This window comes from Motacilla alba, chromosome 11 (assembly GCF_015832195.1).
Source record: "Motacilla alba alba isolate MOTALB_02 chromosome 11, Motacilla_alba_V1.0_pri, whole genome shotgun sequence".
NCBI lineage: Eukaryota > Metazoa > Chordata > Aves > Passeriformes > Motacillidae > Motacilla > Motacilla alba.
The window spans coordinates 13,592,439-13,612,386 of record NC_052026.1 but is presented as its reverse complement, the minus strand read 5'-3'; the positions used below and the strand labels follow the sequence as shown (position 1 = coordinate 13,612,386).

General features: G+C 44.6%; 1 protein-coding gene across 1 annotated transcript; it reads right to left on the bottom strand.

Annotated features, from left to right (window-relative positions):
- Positions 1–1,609: 1,609 nt before the first annotated feature.
- Positions 1,610–16,026, bottom strand: LOC119705693 (purine nucleoside phosphorylase-like). Its single transcript, XM_038148424.1, has 6 exons — positions 14,092–16,026; positions 10,578–10,747; positions 9,768–9,871; positions 8,352–8,527; positions 5,568–5,758; positions 1,610–4,639 (listed from the first exon to the last, which is right to left on the bottom strand). Exons 1-6 carry the CDS (start codon positions 14,112–14,114, stop codon positions 4,422–4,424), a joined length of 882 nt encoding a protein of 293 aa, XP_038004352.1. The 5' UTR covers positions 14,115–16,026; the 3' UTR covers positions 1,610–4,421.
- Positions 16,027–19,948: the final 3,922 nt, after the last annotated feature.

Below are 19,948 nucleotides of genomic sequence, written 5' to 3'. Positions count from 1 at the left end.
GAGGGTCACAGTAGTCACAGCACCAACCCTGACAGAGTTTAGGAAACATTTGGACAACATTCTCAGGGATGATGGGATCCATCACATCAACACATGATGGGATTCTTGGGATGTCCTGTGCAGTGCCAGGAGTTGGACTTGATGCTCCTTGTGGGTCCAACTCAGGACAGGTCTATGATTCAATCTGAACATGTCATCAGGTTTTGGAAAGAGCAGACCATCATGCTGCTTACAGAGCCAGGACTTAATTCAGCAACACTCTGAGATCGACCACTGCCGTGACCCACATCGCTCCCCCTGCTCTGCACCTTCAGCACAGCAGGGGAGAGTTTAGTTCTTTCCTGCAAATGAAATCCTTGCAGTGAAGACCTAAAGCTTTTGGAAAAAAACCCAAACAACACACCACTATAGCAGAATCCCCTTAATTCAACTGCAGGTTTTCAATAAAGAGAAACATCTAAGCGAAATTTGATAACTTGAAGGCAAGGCACACGCTCACTGCTGAGCTGAGACAGCACAGGTTTTTAAAAGCTTTCTGATTTACTTCTAAATAGGAAAGAATGCAAAAGGCAAACGTCATGTAAAAAAAAAAAATAAAAAAGAAAGAAAAAGTGGGAAACCGAGGCTTGCAAAGGAAACAGGATGAATCACACCATCAGATTTTTTGGGTCACAGGGTTGTTTCTCAGATAACAGCAGAGATCTCTACTTAAACACTCATGATATGGTCCAGCCAAGGGCTGTGCAGAGGTTTCTCCTCTTGGCCTCACACTTTTATGTGAATCTCACATGAAGGCATCAATATATCACCTCTGTCTTCTCCAGGGGAGTGGAAACAGCAGGACCCTGTGATCTGGAAAGTTTTCTCTGGACTGATGAGCAAGGAAAAAGAAAAGGCTGGCACAGAGGATGACACGGACTGGCTCATGAGTCCATGGCTGTGACTGAGTAAAGGAGGAGCCGTGCCAGCTCTGCCCTGCACTGACACAGGTGTTCCATATGTCCCTTTGCTACGGGTACAGCCCCATGGGACAGCCCGTGCTGGTGGCATTCCCTAATCAGGCAGCGCCTGGGCTCACTGCCAGCGAGGATCATCATGTCAGTTGGGGCTCTTTGACCCCTTGCCAGGCAATCCCTATGACCACAATGCCCTGGACTTCAGAAGCAGGTAAGTGGCGCAGAGTACAGGAATGAAGAAAGCTGAGGTTGTCATTTCAGCCATGGATGTTGCCAGAAACCACCAAAAACACTACACAAAAGGCAGAGCATGAAGGCAACTGTGTCCTGCCTCCAGCATAGATGACTTGCTGCTCTGGTGTTACCACAGCCCACTGGATTTTCCAGCTGCTCAGAAGTTAAGTCAAGGTACTTTGGTTCTTGGTATTTTTTCCATAAGTTTGTCAGCCTGGTGGGATCAGTCAGAAATACCTGTGCCAAGTGCTGGTCAAATCTGGATCCTGCTTATCCTGAGCTTGAGTTCTGGTCCCCCAAGGATGTGGTTCTGTGGGGTTTCCCTGGGTTATCCTCCAGCCTGGGGGTTGGACGTAGGGGGAGCAGTTAAGCACCTCCTTTCTTTCTAACCCCTGGCATTGGCACAGCAAACAAAAACAGAGTTTTCAGGATCACAGTAGGTTTTATTTCCTCACAGTTCCTTCCCCACACATCTTGCCCATCTTGTATCACCGTATTTCAGACTTTTGGAATTCATCAGCAGTAAAAGAACCCAAAACTGTATTAAAAGTATCTCCAAAGCCAGATGAACTCACTGTGTTTTGTATTTCCCCTCTCACCTGCAAATGAATAAGATCCTTTCCAAAGTGCCCAGGGCATCTTCCCCTTACCATTGACAGGTACAAAAATCGGGATGTTCCTGCAAAGTTTGGGCCATCCAAGCCAACTCTGGCCAGCTGAAAGAAGAGCCCCAAACTATTTAAAGGCTCAGATGCAATTTTGATTTTTTTTTTACAGACATAATTTGCTGAAGATTTAGCTGTACTGTGATTTTCAGGCTCAATTTTAAGTTGCATTTCAGCTGTATTCAGACACAAGAGCATGGTATCTGCCTCCGGTGCAGCTGGAGAGAGGAGCAGACCTGGCCTGCTGAAAGCAGGTGCTGCTGCCAAGCTCCTCATCATCTCAAACCCTGCCTGAGAAGTACCAGCACAACAGCAGGATTTTTTGGATGCTTCCCTTCACATCCCAGCCCAGCCTGACTCTGATTAATTAATGGAGTTTGCTGAAATCCCAGCCTTAGCTACTCCGGCTGCTGCTAGCTACAGCGAACTGCACAGCTGCCTTCCACTCCCACTTGAGAGACTTTGTATTTACCAAGTATTAATTAGATGAATGTGAAGCACCATTTTCTAGGCAGGGGAAATTATCTGCTCTCTCCCTGCCCTGTAACAAGCTCATACTGGGACAAGTCTGAAAAGGGAGCAGGTAGAAGTGGCTCCTTCTTGCTCTGCACATCTGCCACTTTTCATATTTCCCTGCTTGTGCTGCCCCCCTTGACAAGCACTTCACTCCTGCTTGATCTGGAAAAGGAACAGCATTGTCAGAGATGGAGCTGGAGCCTCTCTCCCTCTGCAGATCACCACCAGAACTGGTCCCAGAGACTGTCCTGACAGTCAGACCCACAAAATGGGAAGAGCTGCTGTCTCCGAGGGCTCCTCCAAGTGCCAGGAGCTGCTGAACAAGTGACTCTGCCAGGAAAGCACAAGCAATGAATCCTTCCCTTCCACAGATCCTCCAGACCAGGCTGGACAGATATTTCTCAGGGCTGACCACAGGTAACATTGCCCAGGAGGAGACAAGGGAGGCACCCCAAGATCTCCCCTACACCTGAAGTGGTACCATTTCATGGAAAACATTCACAGCACAACTGTTCCTGCTGGTGGCAACATCTGCACCATGAATTCTGCACCATGAATACTGCAGCTGACACTAGTCATTGCAGTAGGAAAGGCTTCAAGCAAATACAGATCTGGAAAAAAATGGAAGAAATGTCACAAAAGGCTGAAGGCTGTGACAGAGGGCAAGTGTCAATGGTAAACAACTGGTCAGCTAAATTTAGGAAGGCAGGTTGGGAGCTCTCCATGACTGGTTGGGTGTCTTCAGTTCAGACCACTGAGTCAACTAAAAACATTTAGCTATGACAGTGATGAGCTTTATAGAGAACTACAAGATAAATGAAGGGAAAAAAGCTTATCTAATAATTACTGTCACTGTTTCACATCCAGCTGCATCCACAGCTCAGCTTGACCTTTGAGGAACAATGAATAATGCACCATTCTGGTGAATGTTCCCCCTTTCTTGACAGACCATCAGCACACGGTAAGGGAGAACCTCTCCTGTTTGTCCCTTACTCACTGTTTGGTTCATTTGCTTTATGTAAGAGGACCAAGAAAGTCCAAGAAAAATATCATACCTGTTTCAAAATATTTCCCCTGTAATTTCACATTGCTAAAATCCACAAACCATTGGTTCTCTAAAATCTGCTGCAGGGACAGCAGCAAAGCTCATGTGAAACTTGGGATCAAACAGATCTCTCTGTCTTTGGGCACCAAGAGGAAACCAGTCTGCAGTTCTGAAGCCACTGATCTCCAAGACATCCAGAAACTGATCAAAACCAGGGAGAGACAGACCTGGATTCTGTTTCCAGCTTGGCAATGTTTACACGGTGCACAGGTAAGCCATGCCTTGTACTGAGCTGAGTTTTCATGTCTTGCTAAATTGGGCAATGAAACAGAATTGGGAGGTGTGAGGAGTGCTGGGGATATGCTGCATTGTAGCAAACAGCTACTGAGCTCTGCAACTCGTCATGAGGAGCCAAGGATGAGGAAAGAGTAGGCTTTCTGGGAGACCTTCTGGGAGGGGAAGTCACACAACCCCATGGCAATGCAGTGGTTTTCCAAGCTGTAAAATCAATTGCAATTCACCTGCTCTGCACCATTGCTTGTTCCAGGCAGATCTCATCTTTAGCCTGGCCCATTTCATGTATCCAAAGCACAGTCTTTTTGTGGGCTTCCACTGGCTTCAGACCAGGCCCTACCAAAGCAGTCCCAGCAGGCACCAAGCCCCACGACCAGCTCCCGACCTGGCTCATGTGCAATGGGGAGCAGAGACTTGGGGCAGGAGGGTGTCCCAAGAGAGACAGCTGGAGGTCACAGTCTCTGGGGCTCTGCTGACACGGGGGTTTGGGAATGTGTTGAAGTGCCAGTAAGCTGTTTTGGTCACTGGCTATTAACGAGGGGATCATCCTGGCAAAATTCAAAGTGAACCTCTGCACCTGATCAGATAAAGCACAAAGATCAAAAGGTCCATTTAAAATCTGGAGAGAAAGGGACAGTCCCACCAACAGCTCGCCCCCAACACTTGGTAGTGTTCACACACGTTATGATATGAAGGATTAATGGCTGGAGGTCATAGAGAGTTTGTGCTTTCCCCCAGCTTCCCAAGGAGGTGTGAGACCAGTTTCTGCAGGGCTTCAGCCCGGACCACCGAGATGCGCAGCACTTCCTCGTGGTTGGCTTTCTCTTGGCTGTCGTAGCTCATCACCGCTTTGTTGGTGATGAGGGAGATCCCAAGGACTCGGAGGCCACAATGCCTGGCTACAATTACCTCTGGGACAGTGCTCATGCCTACAGGAGGAGAGGAAAGGACTAGAATGAGTCAGGATTTACACCAAAACAAGACCTCTCCAAGGCTGCAAGCCATGATCCTACCTCCAAGCACACGCCCTTGTCTCATTTCCCCCAGCTCTGTGTCTGAACTCTGTAATAGTTAAAGGCTGTGATATGTACAAAGCTCAAATAGCTGCAGACTAGTTACAACTCTGCTCAGCACAATAAACCTCCTGCATTTGATCTTTGTGCCACAGCTCCCTCCTCAAGATGTGTCAGACTGCTTGCAGACTTGCTAAGGAAGTACTGATATGCTGTGTCATTTGGCTCTTCCTTGGCTAAAAAAGCTATTGCAAATAAAAATGGCTTTGAGGGGAGCTGAGCTCCTTTCCTCACACACAATGAATCTGCAGGTATTAATATACAGACTTCCATGAGCCAGGGGTCATGGAAGGAATCATAGCTGGAGGAATCATATGGATCATGGCACTTAGTTTTCTTTTACACAGTTGAGAAGGTATCCATGATTACCATCCCTAAACAAGACTCATAAGGAAGGCTGGTTTGTAGAGAAAAAGCACAGTGAAAATCTTTACAATGTCAGAATTAGAAGAAAAATACTAGAAAAAGACTTCATTTTTATTGAGCCCCACTCAGTCCTCCTGAAGTGGAGCCATCTGAGCATAAGAGACTTTGTGTTTGGGAAATAAACACAAAGTTGTGCTGGGATCCCTGTCCTGCTCAGCTGTAAGCACAGGGACTTTCTGCAGATCCTCCCAGGAGCTGCACTAAGCCACTGCAGAACGAAGCAGAAATACACAGAGCTCATTTCTCCAGCCCCAGGAGACTTAAGAGAGTCAAAGACTGAAGCAAGTCAGCCTTGAGCAGAATTAACTGTTCAATCCATGTGCTCAAAGAACCCTGGCAGCCCAGCCTGGCAGCTCACCCACAGCATCAGCTCCCAGTGCCTGCAGCAGGCGGCACTCGGCGATGGTCTCGTAGCTGGGCCCAGCCTGCAGGCAGTACACTCCTTCCCTGGTGAAGCTCAGGAACCCCAGCTCCTGTGCACTCTCCATGGCCAGGCTGAGCAGATCTTGGTCATAAGCATCTGACATGCAGGGAAACCTCACTCCAAACCTGAAAGGCAGTAAAGGACACAGCCGTGTGATCGTGCTACTGCTCCCTCCGTCAGAGTCCAGGGATGGTCATTCTTTAGAGAAAAGGGAAGTGTTAAGGGCAGACCTGTCATGGATGCAATCTCTCTCATTCCACTCTTATCATCAGGTAATTCTGCCATCAATCATGGAATAGTTTAGGTTGGAAGGGACCTTCAAAGGCCATCTCATCAAAACCCATGCAGTGAGCAGGGACATCTTCAGCTAGATCAGGTTGCTCAGAGTCCTGTCCCACCTGACCTTGAATGTTTCCAGGAATGGGGCACCTACCTGGGCATGACATTCCTGCTAGATCTAGTAATGCAAGACTGTCAGCACACAGAGCTTATGGGTGCCAGAAGGTCTGGCACTACTTCCCTTCCACAGGAACACTTCTGGAATGGTTTTTCAAGGGCTCCTGTCTCTTGGGAGCACTGATGGCCAGTTCATTCTCTCTCCAGTAACTGCTCATGATGTCTTCTAAACATTCCCCACCAGACAGTTGCTGCTCTGAAGCTCAGAGTCCCTCAGGCTGTCTCTGGATGGAGGTTTGAGCCTGGCCTGATGGAGCATCAGTCCCTTCATTTAAGGCCCATCACAGCAGGCAGCTACTTTACATCTTGGAGCTGCAGGGCCATATTTTAGGTAGCTTTCATCTTCTGCTTCAAGACTGGGTCTCTTGCTTCAGGTCTTAAAATAGCAGCCCAGTCCTGCTCCTGATGAAGTGAATCCTGCTGGAGTGAATCCTGCAGAAGTAGATGGCAAAGACTGTTATGCTGCCACTGAGGAAACCTGGAAAATAAACTCCCAGCCATGTTCACCAATGCAGTTCAGTAGGAGTGGACCAGGTCCCTCATTTATGCTATTAAAGCTTCTGCTTGTTTACATGTTCTTCCAGCTGAATGCTTAGGGCAGTAGGTGGCTTATTTTGTTTTTATAAACACTAAATATTACATAAATAAATAAAAACTTCCCCTTCTGGTCTAAGGTAATAAGTATTCATCACCATGAAAATTGCTTCCCTTTTCCGAAGGATGGTCAGCAATGCAGAAGCCCAATCTCTAATTTATTAAAAAAATATTATTTCCACATCACTTCATTGCCTCTAGTTTTGCTCTGTTGTGCTTAGATAAATCCTTCCTGGTAGCTCAGCTGGACAGGATTTTAGGAGTTTGCTCAGCTAAATCTCTGCAATACTTTGAAACCTGATTCATAAAGACCATTTGCCCATTTTGATGCCTTGGTCAGCAGTACAGAAGTCACCTCCCAGAGCACTGCAGTCTTCACCAAGAGGCTGCTTTGGGGAGGCAGTGAGGCAGCTATGCTGCCTTTGAACGCTGTCCAGATGCAGTTGTTTGATTGGAGCTTCTCCTCCTGCTCCAGAGCAATTATGCAAGCCCAGAGAGCTTTAAACACTCCATGTGACTTCTCTGCTTTTGATCACTTTCCTCCAACCCACGGCAATACCTACAAAAATGTAAAGATGTTCCACTTCAGATGGGCACTGCCCTCTTGCCATGGAATCGCAGCATAGTGATTATTCCTCCTGAGGCAGCTGCCAGCACCTTTCAGATTCTTTCAGAAGCCAGAGCCAGGTCAGCTGTTACATCAGGAACTAACTGAAAACCAGGCAGGCCACCTTACTCTCAGCAGAACTTTCTCTCTGGAAAGATCTGAGGAAAATCCAGATGCCTGCCCAGCAAACACGTCCATTTTTCACAATGGGCCTTCCACCTTACCAGTCTGATGGTAAGGATTTTGGGAGGATTTTGGGATCATAAATTCATTTTTGAAGGGACCTTGAGGTCATCTAGTCCAGCATCCTGCTCAAAGCAAATCCAAATCTGGTGGCAACTGCAGTTCAGGGGTGAGGATATGTTAGAAGATCCTCTCTGCACTTCAGTAAGGTAAAGATTCTGCTACACAGCCAGTACAGGAAACCTGACTTCCCAGTTCAGCCAGCAGCAGGTGGCTCTTGTAGATCTCAAGGTCTCTGAAGAAGCTGCCAAGACAACCACCTCTCACCAGAGCAATGCCTTCAGGGAATACAAAAGCACTCCAGTTTGAAGACCAGGATACAGCAGTGGTGATCAAGAATTTTAGAGGTTTCATCTTTGCTCTGCCCTCCTGGCCTCTTACTGCCTGGCCTCTGCTGTACCCATTCCATCACACCAGAAATGGCTGTGGATAAACCCAGGCTGGAGACAGCACAATTCACTGATTGCTCAGTTAAGAGGAACCAACAGAGAGAGGGACTGATAAGAAGAGGAGCAGTGGGTGTCTTCAGCAGATGGTACAGCTGGTAATGTCAGGAGTAGGATCAGAAGCCTACTTGTACAAAACAAAACCTTCTGGGGGTTTGTGTGTAAGCTCCTTGTAGGCTTGTAAAAGTAAGCAACAGCCAAGGGAAGGCAGGGCAGGTGGCACTGCACGTACAGCTATTGCTCTAACTCTTCCCTTGTGGTTACCTGGAGCCAAACTCTGCCTCTCAGTAAATATTTGTCAGTAGGCACAACTGGCAGTCCCAGCCCATGGCTGAAGGAAGAAAGGATTAATTGGTATCAACGCCTTCTTACCGCTCATCATTTGGTCCGCGCAGGGGATTCTGCCCTCCCAAGCCAAACAAGCTGATGTGATCCCTTATGAACATGATGTCCCCCACTTGGAAGTGGGGATTCAATCCTCCAGCAGCATTAGTGACAATCAAGATCTCCACCCCCAGGAGAAAGAACACCCTGATGGGAAAGGTGACCTGCAAGAACCAAAAGCATGTGTGCAATGAGCGTCACAGTCAGCAGACAGCCACTGCTACTGCGTTTGTAATATCACGATTTGTGGATGCAAAGAGTCTACATATGGAGACAAGACAACCTTCTGCAATTTTAAACACTCCTCTAATTTAAATAGAATGTTAATGCTTTTTAAACAAATGAAACATAATCTTGCAATGAAACCAAATCTTGCATTAAAATCCAAGACCACATTTCCCACAGTTGCACTAAGGTCAAATAAAGGTGGTACAGAAAGAACATGCAGATAGTTTTTGCTCACTGCCAAGGTCTTGCAGAGATCAAACCACTGTGCTGATTGAAGTAACTACTTATGCACATGGACTTGGAGAGAAATCCAAAGCTAAGGAACAACTGGGAGCTGGAGAAAAAAATATTTAGAGAAGTTTGATTTTGAGGAGTCACGAAGGAATTCGGATGATACCTGCTATCAATCAAATGCTACTGTGAGCAAAACATTTCCTAGTAATGGACACCACTCCTTCAAGAAGTAAGTTAATTTCAATAGACAAACATGTCTTGATAAAGCTAATTTTGTATTGACTGATTTTAAAATAGCTGGTTTTCTATAAGAAGTTGGGTGGTGCCAAAAATTACAGTTTATATCCAAATGCAAACAACCTCAATGCAAAAAAGGAAAATCACAGAGTTATCCAAATAAAAAAGAGCCAATAAATAAATATTATTGTTGTTTTCTAGCAGAAAAGTACCTATTGTGCACAGTAGGTAACATAAATCTCCACACATTCCAGTATGTTAGCTGGGAGGTTATAGCAGCTTGCAGTAGCCTGGGAACCTTTTCTAGGAAAAAGAAAGCTGTAAACTATACAAATGCAATAGAAGATTAAAATAGATTATTCTTATCAAAGTTTTCTCATTGCTGATTTAAATCATGATTAAACTGACTAAGTTAAACCATGTAAATTAATCTGCCTTATATGATAAACTATTTCCCCCTGTGAGAATAGCAGGGTCAGCCAATTTGTGTGGCTGTGCAGCATCACTTTCACCCAGCAGAAGCCAACTACCTCTTGGTTTGAACTCCCAGTTTTATTTTTTGGGGGCAGATCTGAAATCTAAGAAAGACTCATTTCAAGAGCACTGTAAGTTCATCCTGCAGCTAGATAGCAAGGCAAGCAGTCACTTCTGCAGCTTCTACAATGCCTCTCCCCATGGTGAATATTTTCCTTAAGGAGAACTCACCGTGCTGAGAGAGTAGCCTTCGTAGGAGTGGAAACGCCCCTGCATGCACACGCAGGGCTGTCCCTTCAGCTCCCCAAACACCAATCTGCCAACATGCCCTGACACTGGAAATTAACAAAGTGTCATTTTAGTTACAGGTCTCAAGGAGTTTGACTTCAGAGGGATCTGTTAGTTGATGATTTTGCTTTACTGCAGGGCCAAGCACTGTAAAAGCAGGAGATGGAAATAAAATAAATAAATAAATAAATAAATCTAAAAAAGTAGGGCTCCCAACAAAGGAAATGATTGGCACCTGACTGTAAGGCTTTAGAATGCTGAACACTTGCTTTATTAAAAATATACTATATTACATTACAACTATACTATATTATAAAGAATACTAAAGAATACTAAAGAAAACTGTCTCCCAACAGTCAGGACACAGCTTTTTCCAATTGGCCAAGGAAACAAAATAATCTTCAGCAGAATCTAACTGACAAATCACTTTGGGTAAACAATCTCCATAATGCATTCCACAGGTGCAAAACAACAGGAGCACCAAGCAGAGATAAGAATTATTTCCCCTTCTTCTCTGAGGTTTTCTTGCTGCCTTTCCCAGAAGAAATTCTTGGGAAATTGTGCTTTGCTTTTTCTCTGTGAAGAGAATTGTGGCTACAAATACCTCTATCTGTGCTATGATATTGATGGTTTTTCACTGTGAACACACATTTCACCAGTGTGGGCCTGGTTTGCAGATTTGAGTGATCCCTGTGTGAGGCTCTGCTGCAGGCTACTGGTAGATGGGGTGCTGATGCCCTGAGCTGTGCTCACCTGAGCTCCGTGGGAAGTGAGGGATGTCCTCGTACAGGAAGACTGTCCTGCTGTCCAACACGTCAGCCAGCCCTCCCAGCCCGGAGCCGCAGACGATGGCGATCCTGGGCCGCCGGGCAGCACGGGCACGCAGCCACTCTGCTGCTTCCTTACACAGCTCGTAGCTATTTCTGCAGGAGAACAGGTCAGGGAGACTGTTAGCCCATTCAAAGAACAAGCTTCAGAGGATAAAAAGCCCTGAAAAGGTGCAGAGTAAAAGAAATTTCATTAATACTATAATAATAGAAGCTTCACTGCTATTATTGAAGATGCATCACTTTTAATCTCATGAATTTTACCCCTGACTACAGGGAAATCATTTGAATCCCCTTGGCTGGTTTCGTTCTGTAGATGAAGAATGGCTAATGATACCTAGATCACAGAAATGTCACAAGGCATAACCACTCCTGCTTCTGATGGGCTCTGGTCTCTCCTGAGTTCCTGAAGAAAGGGAAAAGCACAATTAGACCGAGAAATTCCGACCTACATGAGTGTGCATGGGGATGTCCAGCCTGTGATGAGGAAATACAAATGTGTGGAGTTCTGAAGACACCTGAACAATGCAGCTGGAATGCTGTGCTGATGAAGGAGTAGACCCTGTCATCTGCAGTAGGTGAAGATTCATGTAAACTTCTGAGACGTGGGTCAAGCATCATCCACAGAGATGGAGAAGCCAATCTCTGTAAGTGTTGAGTGCCATCAGCTCCCACTACTTCCATCTAGGCTGGAACCACATGTCACACACCCACCCTCTTGATACCTCGTGCCTTCAGTACAGAAGGATAAACATGGAGATCTTACTCAGCCTCTTCTCTCTCACAGAGTGGGCATGGGATCACACCTGCAGCCCAGACACAGCCAAAAGGCCCAATGACATCAGCCTCCATCAAAACAAGTGATAATCAGCAATTTGGGCTCCAGAGTTTAAAGCGATTCAAGAGGGGAACTCGGCAAATACCTTGGTTAAAAACAAGTCTTGTCCAGCAGGGAGCCTCACTGCCTGAAGGTGGGATAGAATTACAGTGCCTGTTGGCATTACAGTGCCTGTTGTACATCTATCTCACGGGAAAGGAGGAGAGTTCAACTTTTAACCTCTTAGCCCACTATTCAGATGCCTTACTCACTGTTTTGAAATACAATCAATAGCAAAATAATCCTATAATCCTGTTTCCAATAGGACAATGCAGACACTTTCTGAAAGTCAATATGAAGGGTGATTGGAAACTATCCTCAAAAGCAGGGGTACTAATAGCAGTTCTTGGAAGCAGCTCAATCATTGCCATCAATGAGTAGAATTAATGATTGTACATGGTAGAGGACTGGGTCCTGAAGCGAACCCACAGGCAGGGGCAGTGGTTCTCTATAGGAAAAGTTGATCTGGTTATTGAGAGGTGAGAAAATCAGATACTGTGAGGCTGCAGGTGATGTAAAATTGACTGGAGCTGGTGATAAGCTGTCACTATCTATCCAGGAATGTTTCTTTTGGTTCTTTTTTATCAAGTCTCTTTTTTCAAGGGGTATAAATCTTAGTAATGCTGTGATGGTGCTCTCAGCAATCTTAGAGGACAGACAGAAAAGCTTTCAGAGGTGAGGTGCACCTCACTCCAGGAGGTCTCAGGCCACTAAGAGGATTTGACAGTCCGTGTACAACTGTTTCCTCCAACTAAAGTACCAGATATTGAAACAAAGGTTCTCAATTCTATGCTTTTTCTTTCTCTACACTGACAGGGTCAGTAGTTACTGCACAGGTGTTTTCTGGGAGCATTTAGCCCCTTAGCTGTCTAGTTATTACTGTGAGTCCTATCCAGTGTAAGATACCTCAGACTTACAGTCCTGGTTACAAACTGTGACGTCAAAAATACCCAAAAATGTCATAAACCTGCAATCCAATGGGAAGAAATAACTTCCATACACATAGATTAAAATGAAGAGTCATACTTAGCTGAAGTACTTTTCAAAGGAAAAGTTTGGAAATGAGAGAGTTTATTTACCATCATATACTGAGTTTTCTTAGTGCATCATGAGCTCCTGAAATAAGCAGGAGCTGTGAAAATGACATTAATAAAGACTACAGTTGACTACGTTATCACTTGCTCCCAGACAAAAGCTTTAAAAGTGCTTTACATACATTAATGAACAATTCCCCCATTTTTTCTGTTGAATAACTGTAATCCTTGTTTAGAAATTCAAGAGAACCAAGAGAATTTATATGTAATGCCCAAGGTTTTGACATACCTGTGGCAGGCATGAGAAAAGAACAAGGTCACCAGGATCTGCTCTTCCTCATGACCATTAATACTGCTTGTTTCAGGTTTGGTGGCGGGGTTTTTTTGGTTTTTTTTAATGCATAAACCATTGCAAAACAATGTTAAAGAATGGACATTAATCCTATATCCTCAGAAATTTTAGGAATGTGGGATGGAACCCCTTCAATGTCTGCTGAAGACATCAGGACTGACTGAGCTATGCCAAGTTACAGTGGATTTTTTTCCTTTCAAACAGAAGATATTAAAATACTTCTTAACCAAAGAAGTAAATCTCCAGTGCTGCATATGTTTCTTGCCTGAAAAGAGCTCCAGCAAGTGCACAGGGGCCTGGCAGAACCCTGTCCATCCCAAAGGCTTTGGGCACCTCAGAGCTGTCCCCAGTGCTGAGAGCACAGCGATGCCAAAATGAATCTGCTTGCAGTATTTAGCTTTCAGAAACCTTCCGGATGACATCAAAGGGACTGGCAAGCACTGATAATTTCTGAATGCAAGGGAGATACCTGCTCAGCAGGAGCAAAGGGGGAGTTTGACCCGTGGGTCACCCAGCAGTGTGCTCATGCAGCCTGGAACTGCACGAGCACAAGGCCCGTGCAAGCTTTTTGACAGCTTGAATTAATACATGTAGCACAAAGGCCCCTCTAGCTGCTCTAACAATGCACACCTAATAATAGTGCTCGGTAGCATTGCTTTGGATTAAATCACAGGATCAGCTGAAAACACAATCCCCTTTATTGTGATTGCTGTCATCCACTGGAGAAACACATCTGTTGCAAAACACAGGACTGTCACCGGTGACAGATCTTTTATGGCACGAAAAAAAACCCCACTCCTATTTGCTTCTAAGTTGGCTGAAAGCAAATCTATGTAAAAAAGCAGACATATCCCAATAAACAGCTAAAGCATTATGTTTGGGGGCACATGGCCATACGTATTCACAGTCTGTGCCTCTCCACAGGAGATATTTGCCTCTTCTGGCCCATAACCTCTCCCAAGGTCACCCACTCACTGCCATATTTCATAATACCAGCACCTGCACAGGCAGATGGCCAGATTGCTCTCCAATAATAAGATGTTTACTTCTGAGCAGCCTTTGTCTGACATTTATTGAGTGCCCAGTAGAAAGGAAACAAGGTGAAGAAAAGCCATGTAATTTTCTTAGCCCCATCCAGCTTGGATGTCCGTGCATCCCCTATTTCACAGCACCTTACCTGTCTTCCTCAGCATAGGCCATCCTCCTCCTCTCTGGTTAACCAAAAGAAGGGGATGGTTGCTGGAAATGGAGCTGTAGGGTTTTATTTGACCAAAGAGCAGAGGCCTATTGAACCTGCAGGAGCTGCTGCTGTCTCTGGCAGTGAGTCAGGGAAGTGTGTCCCAGCTTCTCTCCGCTGTCCCCTGAGCATCTCTAATCCCCGAGTAGGAGGGGCATGGTCAGGACATCTGCTTTTCTGGCCTCACCCCACATGACACACATGCTCTAGAGCTCTGCAAAAAGCTTACACGCATGCACACACACACTGTAATGCAGATTAAGCCTAGAAATTTCACACGCACGCACACAACTTTTCAGCGGCTGACAAGGGATCTGCCTGCATTTGCACCTCTTGCATCACCTGGGAACCAGCTGGAGTCACCTGCTCCTGTGCAATTCAAACCCCTGAGAGTGTGCAGACTCTGTGAGATGACCTGTAGCACCTACCACTGACACCAGACCTTTCCACATCTCACATCATTCATTGCCTTCCCATTCTTTCATGGCAACCAGGGATGATGACCCAGTAGCTCCCCTCAGGGTTTTTGTTCATATCTAATTGTCTCACCCTTCCCAAAAGGAAATACTTCTTTGAGATATGCTAAACCTCCATTCAGCAGAATATGGGAGACACAGGAAACAAGACAGACACCCCACCATCTGTCCCTTTAATTTTAGCTTTGCTGTGTATGAAAACAAATATAAAAAACAACCCTGTCATATGGATCTGTTTGTGCATCAGTGTTTGATCCCAACAACTGATGTGAACCACATTTTACAGAGCCAGAGATGTTTCCAAGACAATTGAATGCCAAAAAAATTCAAGAAAAGCAGTGATGAGTAGAGACCTTACACGCCCTAGCTGAAAGGCCACATCTACAATATGCATTCACAGCTTAATAGATCCAAAAAGGACACATGGGGGTATCATTTATAAATATCCCAAGCAGGGAAAAAACTTCAATTAGAACTTGTCAATTCTTAGACAAATCATCCAGACATTAAGGAAAATTCTGAAAACTGGGCAGCACCCATTTCAGGTCTTGGATTTCTTATTTCTTACATTCCTCTTTCCTTTTTCATTTTGAAGACCTTGTATCAAACAGATCCCTGTTGCCCCACAGAACTGTCTCTGAGAACTTCAAAATCAAACAAGCTAATAAATGCACCTAGAAAAAAACAGGGCCTTTTTAGAGAGAGATATACTTCATGTTGGAAAGCAGAAACCCAGCAATGCCAGCACAGGCTGGGAATCTGCAACAACCAGCAGAATTTAAAAATCCAATTCTGTTTTATTTGTTGAAAAATACAGTTGGCCCTGAAGAAATAGAAAATGGATCTGAAGAGAAACCATAATGAGGGTCTTTCCCCTCAAGTTCTTGACCTCCCTTTCTCCCTCAAGTTCACACTTCCATTTCTTTCTTGCTTTTTCTTAGAAAGCTTAAAATGCCTCTCCTACAGAGACAAGCAGGTGGGGTGCTGCCACATCAGGACCCACAGTACATTGCTGCACTGGCATGGTGCATCTTGCTCTTGGTTTGCTGGAGGCAGTGGGAAAATCAATTAAGGATCTGTAAATAATCTTCCCTTCTATGCCCTTTTTCTAACTCTGTTTTTACCATGTTTCCCCTAATTTTTCTCCTTTTTGTCGTTCTCATTCTTGTACTTCTGAATCTTGGCCATATCTGCCTCTGCCGGTTCTAGCTTTATCCTCCTTTCTTCAGCATTGTTTTTCTGTACAAAACACGGCAGACTGAGAGCAGAGATGGTTTTAGGTAGATTTAACTGCACCAAACCCCGTGCCCAAAGAGGGCCCGCACTGCTTGGCTGTGAGCCAGAGTGCCAAAGGACTCTGGAAGTCACCATCACCCCAAGCAACATTCACCCAAACCCAGGGTCTTAGAGCCACTTACCGGCTCACTCAAGTCTTTCTGCCCTCTGGAAGTCCAGGCTCCTCTTGCCACTACTCAGGACTTCTTTGAAACCCATTATTTGCTGCCATTAAATTAAATTACAGAGCAATGTTAGGCCCTTAATGTTGATTTTCCATATAGCTTGTTGGTATCAGCAGAGTTCTGATGCCCCCCAGATATGTTCCCTTCTTCAGCCTTAATCTGATTACGTTCATTAATCTGATTCTTTTTTTGCAAAGCAGACAAGAGTGATCAGACAGCCTGAGAGCTCTTCCCAATTTGCTCTCATCTAAGACAATCTCCTTCCTAGTGTGGATTTACATGGAAAACAGGATTATCAAAAAGGGGCCATTTTATCTATCTTTCTGCAATGTCTGTTATTTAACAGCAACAGAAATTACTTGAGTTTTAACCTGTAATGCTGCATTGGCTGGACAAGTACGAGATAAACGTTCACCCTACCAGGACAAAATTAATTTGAGCACTGAGGACATGCATGCCAATTAGACTGCAGGGAATGCTCCAAATCAGATTTATCTAGAAAAAGAAGGTATTGAATAGATTGCATAATGCTGAAAAAAATGATTGAGAGTCTTTTGTCCTGAAGGAATCTCAGTTGTCTCTGTCTGTATGTGTCTGCAGCAATCTGTATCTATAATCCTGATGTTACTGCCTTGGCTGTCATTCAAGCCCTGCTTCCTTAGTGAGAACTTCAACTGCTACAGGATGCAGATACCATCACCTGAAACAATTTTCTAACAATGCTGTACATTTCTACAGCAATTTCCATCTAAAGAAGCATCGTGAAGTATTTTGCAAGCATTTCATCAAAACATTTAATTAATGCTTTAGGGTAAGTCTCCACTTTGCTGTGTGCTGACATTATCACTGTATCAAATTATTTTGCAGTCTTCTCACACCTAGTGCACATCACTCTTGTGGGAAGAGGAACTGAGCTGCAGAAATATTCACAGAGTGTCTACATGGTGGGGACAGCCTAGCCCTGAAGAAAGTATCCCCCCAAAGCACTACAGGCATTACCATGCATGCCCTTACAGATGCACTTACCTGGGGGCATTTCCCCCAATTCTCTCATACTTAAAAAAGCCAGGATTGTGCCTCAGTGTTTTGGAGGAAGGTGAAATGGCTAAAGCTTGGAAAGATTCTGCTTTTCTGCTGACTACCGAAAGCACACGCTCCAGGTTCGATTAAAAATTACTGCCAAGAATTAATCAGGAATTTTGCAGCAATTCGGAAAGGCTTTGTTTGAAACTCATTATTGTCTGCACACTGGCTAGCCAGACAGCCACTGGAGTGTTACTAGCCACAAGAAAGGCAGATAAAGTTGAATTATATACCAGAAAAGTTATTCCCCAATAGATCATTTTAATAACAATCTCTAACAAGATCTGCCTGCAGTGGTGAGCATACTGCTCATTGTACATTGACAGGAAAGAGACCTCTGACCACAGTGAATGCAGCAAAGGGCTGGCCAGGGGAACAGAAAACCAGGCGTTCAAAGAGCCTGTCATGGTTAGCTGAGCAAAATGAGAGCAAAGCAATGCTTCCATGACAGCCTGAAAATGTTGCCATGGAGGCAGGAAAGATACAGAAACTTAAGACAGGCAGCAGGAAACGGAGGAGATGCGTGTTCAGTTAGGCCAGACGTCAGAAAAAAGCTTCCAGCTGGCTAAAATGTGCAGTCCTAAATAGCCCCCCTGTGAGGGCAGTGGGAAAAGGCTTTTAGGACAGAGATCAGTTAATGTAAAGGGTTTATGATGTTTACTGGTAGGGAAGCAGCCACAGGACTCACAAATTACATGCCTGCTCTGTAAAACCTCACCATCTTTATACAACTCCAGAAAGAGGAAGCAACTTGATGAAACCTGTGAATAAATGATACCACAGAAATCAGTAAAAGAGCAGAGATGTCCTAATACCAGCCAACATTTCCATCTTCCAGCTCTGGGAGATGTATCAAACAGCAAAGGGTTAAGACTGGGGTTGTGGCTATGGGAGTTTGTGGAAGCAAAAGCACCTGTGGCAAGGAACTTAGAGAGAAAGAGTATAAAAAGGATTATTTGGGGATTTGAGGGAAAGGAATTGAACCTCCTGAAGGGATACAAACAGCACAACCAGAGACCAGCAGTATGTCAGGCTTGGGATGAAAGGATGGGCTTTTCAATGTGGAAGTGCTTTGAGGCAGGCAAAAAATCAGAGAGTACAGGGGAAAGTGTGGTGGAGGGCTGAAACAATCCTTAGTGAGAATAAGTGGAAAAGAAATCACAGATCCTGGTGGACTAGAGACTAAAAAAGGCCAGGTACCCCTGTGGTCTGCAATAAACACAAATAACTTGAACTAAAAATTATAAGGGATAAGGAAGAAATGCTTTCAGGCCTGTCACAGAAGAAAACAATTCTCAGATAATTAAATTATACTACACAGCTCCATGTATCACTAAGAATCCTTGACAATAGATATATTTCCCTATTCAACACAGGTAAATGCAGTTCATATCCTGGCACCAGAGCCAGCTGCTGGCCTGGGGCTCCAATATGCTTCTCCATATGAAGAATATGAATTCTCCCTCGGAAGGTAACTTACTCCTATCAAAACAACACAGGACCAAAGTTTATCCTGCTCTGTGGTCTAGTTTCCTCTTCAATAATTGATAATACTTTCACACAGTGAAATGCCAGACCTTTCACTAGGTCTCAGGACCATGTCCTCATTTCCCCAAAGCCCCCTTTGTAAAACACTGATTTCTGGAGGTCAGTAGGTGAACATACTACCACTGGTAGTTGTGGTCTGTCAGGATGTATTTGTGCTGTTCCAACAGGATCAATGCTTCCTCATTATCTTGTCTGTGGTGCAATAATAACACATTATTGAACAGTTGATAGGTTTTCCCTTTCATTTCAGTGATTTTTTTGTTTAAAGAAGCAAAGGTTAGCCAATTGCACGTCATTTTACTAACTGGCTACGTCAGACACTGTTTACTGGAGTTTCCCAACTCACTTTCCTTGTAGCAGATAGTGGCTGCAATTCCTCTGGTGATGAAAGTGAAACAAAAATCTGCCTGACTTTGGACTGCAAGCCAGAAGCAGCAGAAGAATGACCCTTACAGATCAGTCCCCAAGGTCATGGAAACCCACCTCATCAAGGGCAACCAGCTGTCCCAGCATCGTGCACCACATTGCAACAGACGAGTGTTGTGATTTAGATACCACACTGTTTAGTTTAGATACTCTATTAGCAATAAATCCAATCATAATCATCCACATAATCACTGTGGATAATTCTTCTCATGTCTGACCTGAGAGCCTTCTCTCAACGGCTCTGCCACACCAATGCTATCACCCCCTATTACAAATAATCTTGCATCCAGCACAGTGATAGATAAAACCATGGTGAGATCTGGTGCAAAATTATGTGGGTTTGGGATTGATCGGTAGAAGCAGAGTGAGAAGTACTGGGTATCCCATGGAATCTATGGAAGTTTCTTCCATGGCTCAGCATAGTCTTCCCACTCCCTGCACACATCCAGTATGATTGAAAGAGCTCCCAAACACTCCAGCAATACTCCCCAGTTCTATCACATAGTAGAGTTATACCCTATATCTACAAAAGAAAAAAAAATCAGGGGCATAAACAAGACTACTGTGTTCTTAATGAGATGTTTAACTTCCCGTGTTTAACTGCCCAATATTCCCTTAAAGACAGATGCTTCCATCTGGGGCTGTTGGTGCCACAGCTGTGCACACAGGTAACAGTCTGATTGGGAAAATATCAGCTGAAGATCAGCTGATAAAAGTTTAGCTCTGTAGAAGCAGGGCTAATGCAGGAAGAAAGTGCTATGTTCTCATTTTAAGTATCTTACATGGACCAAAAAAACCAAACCA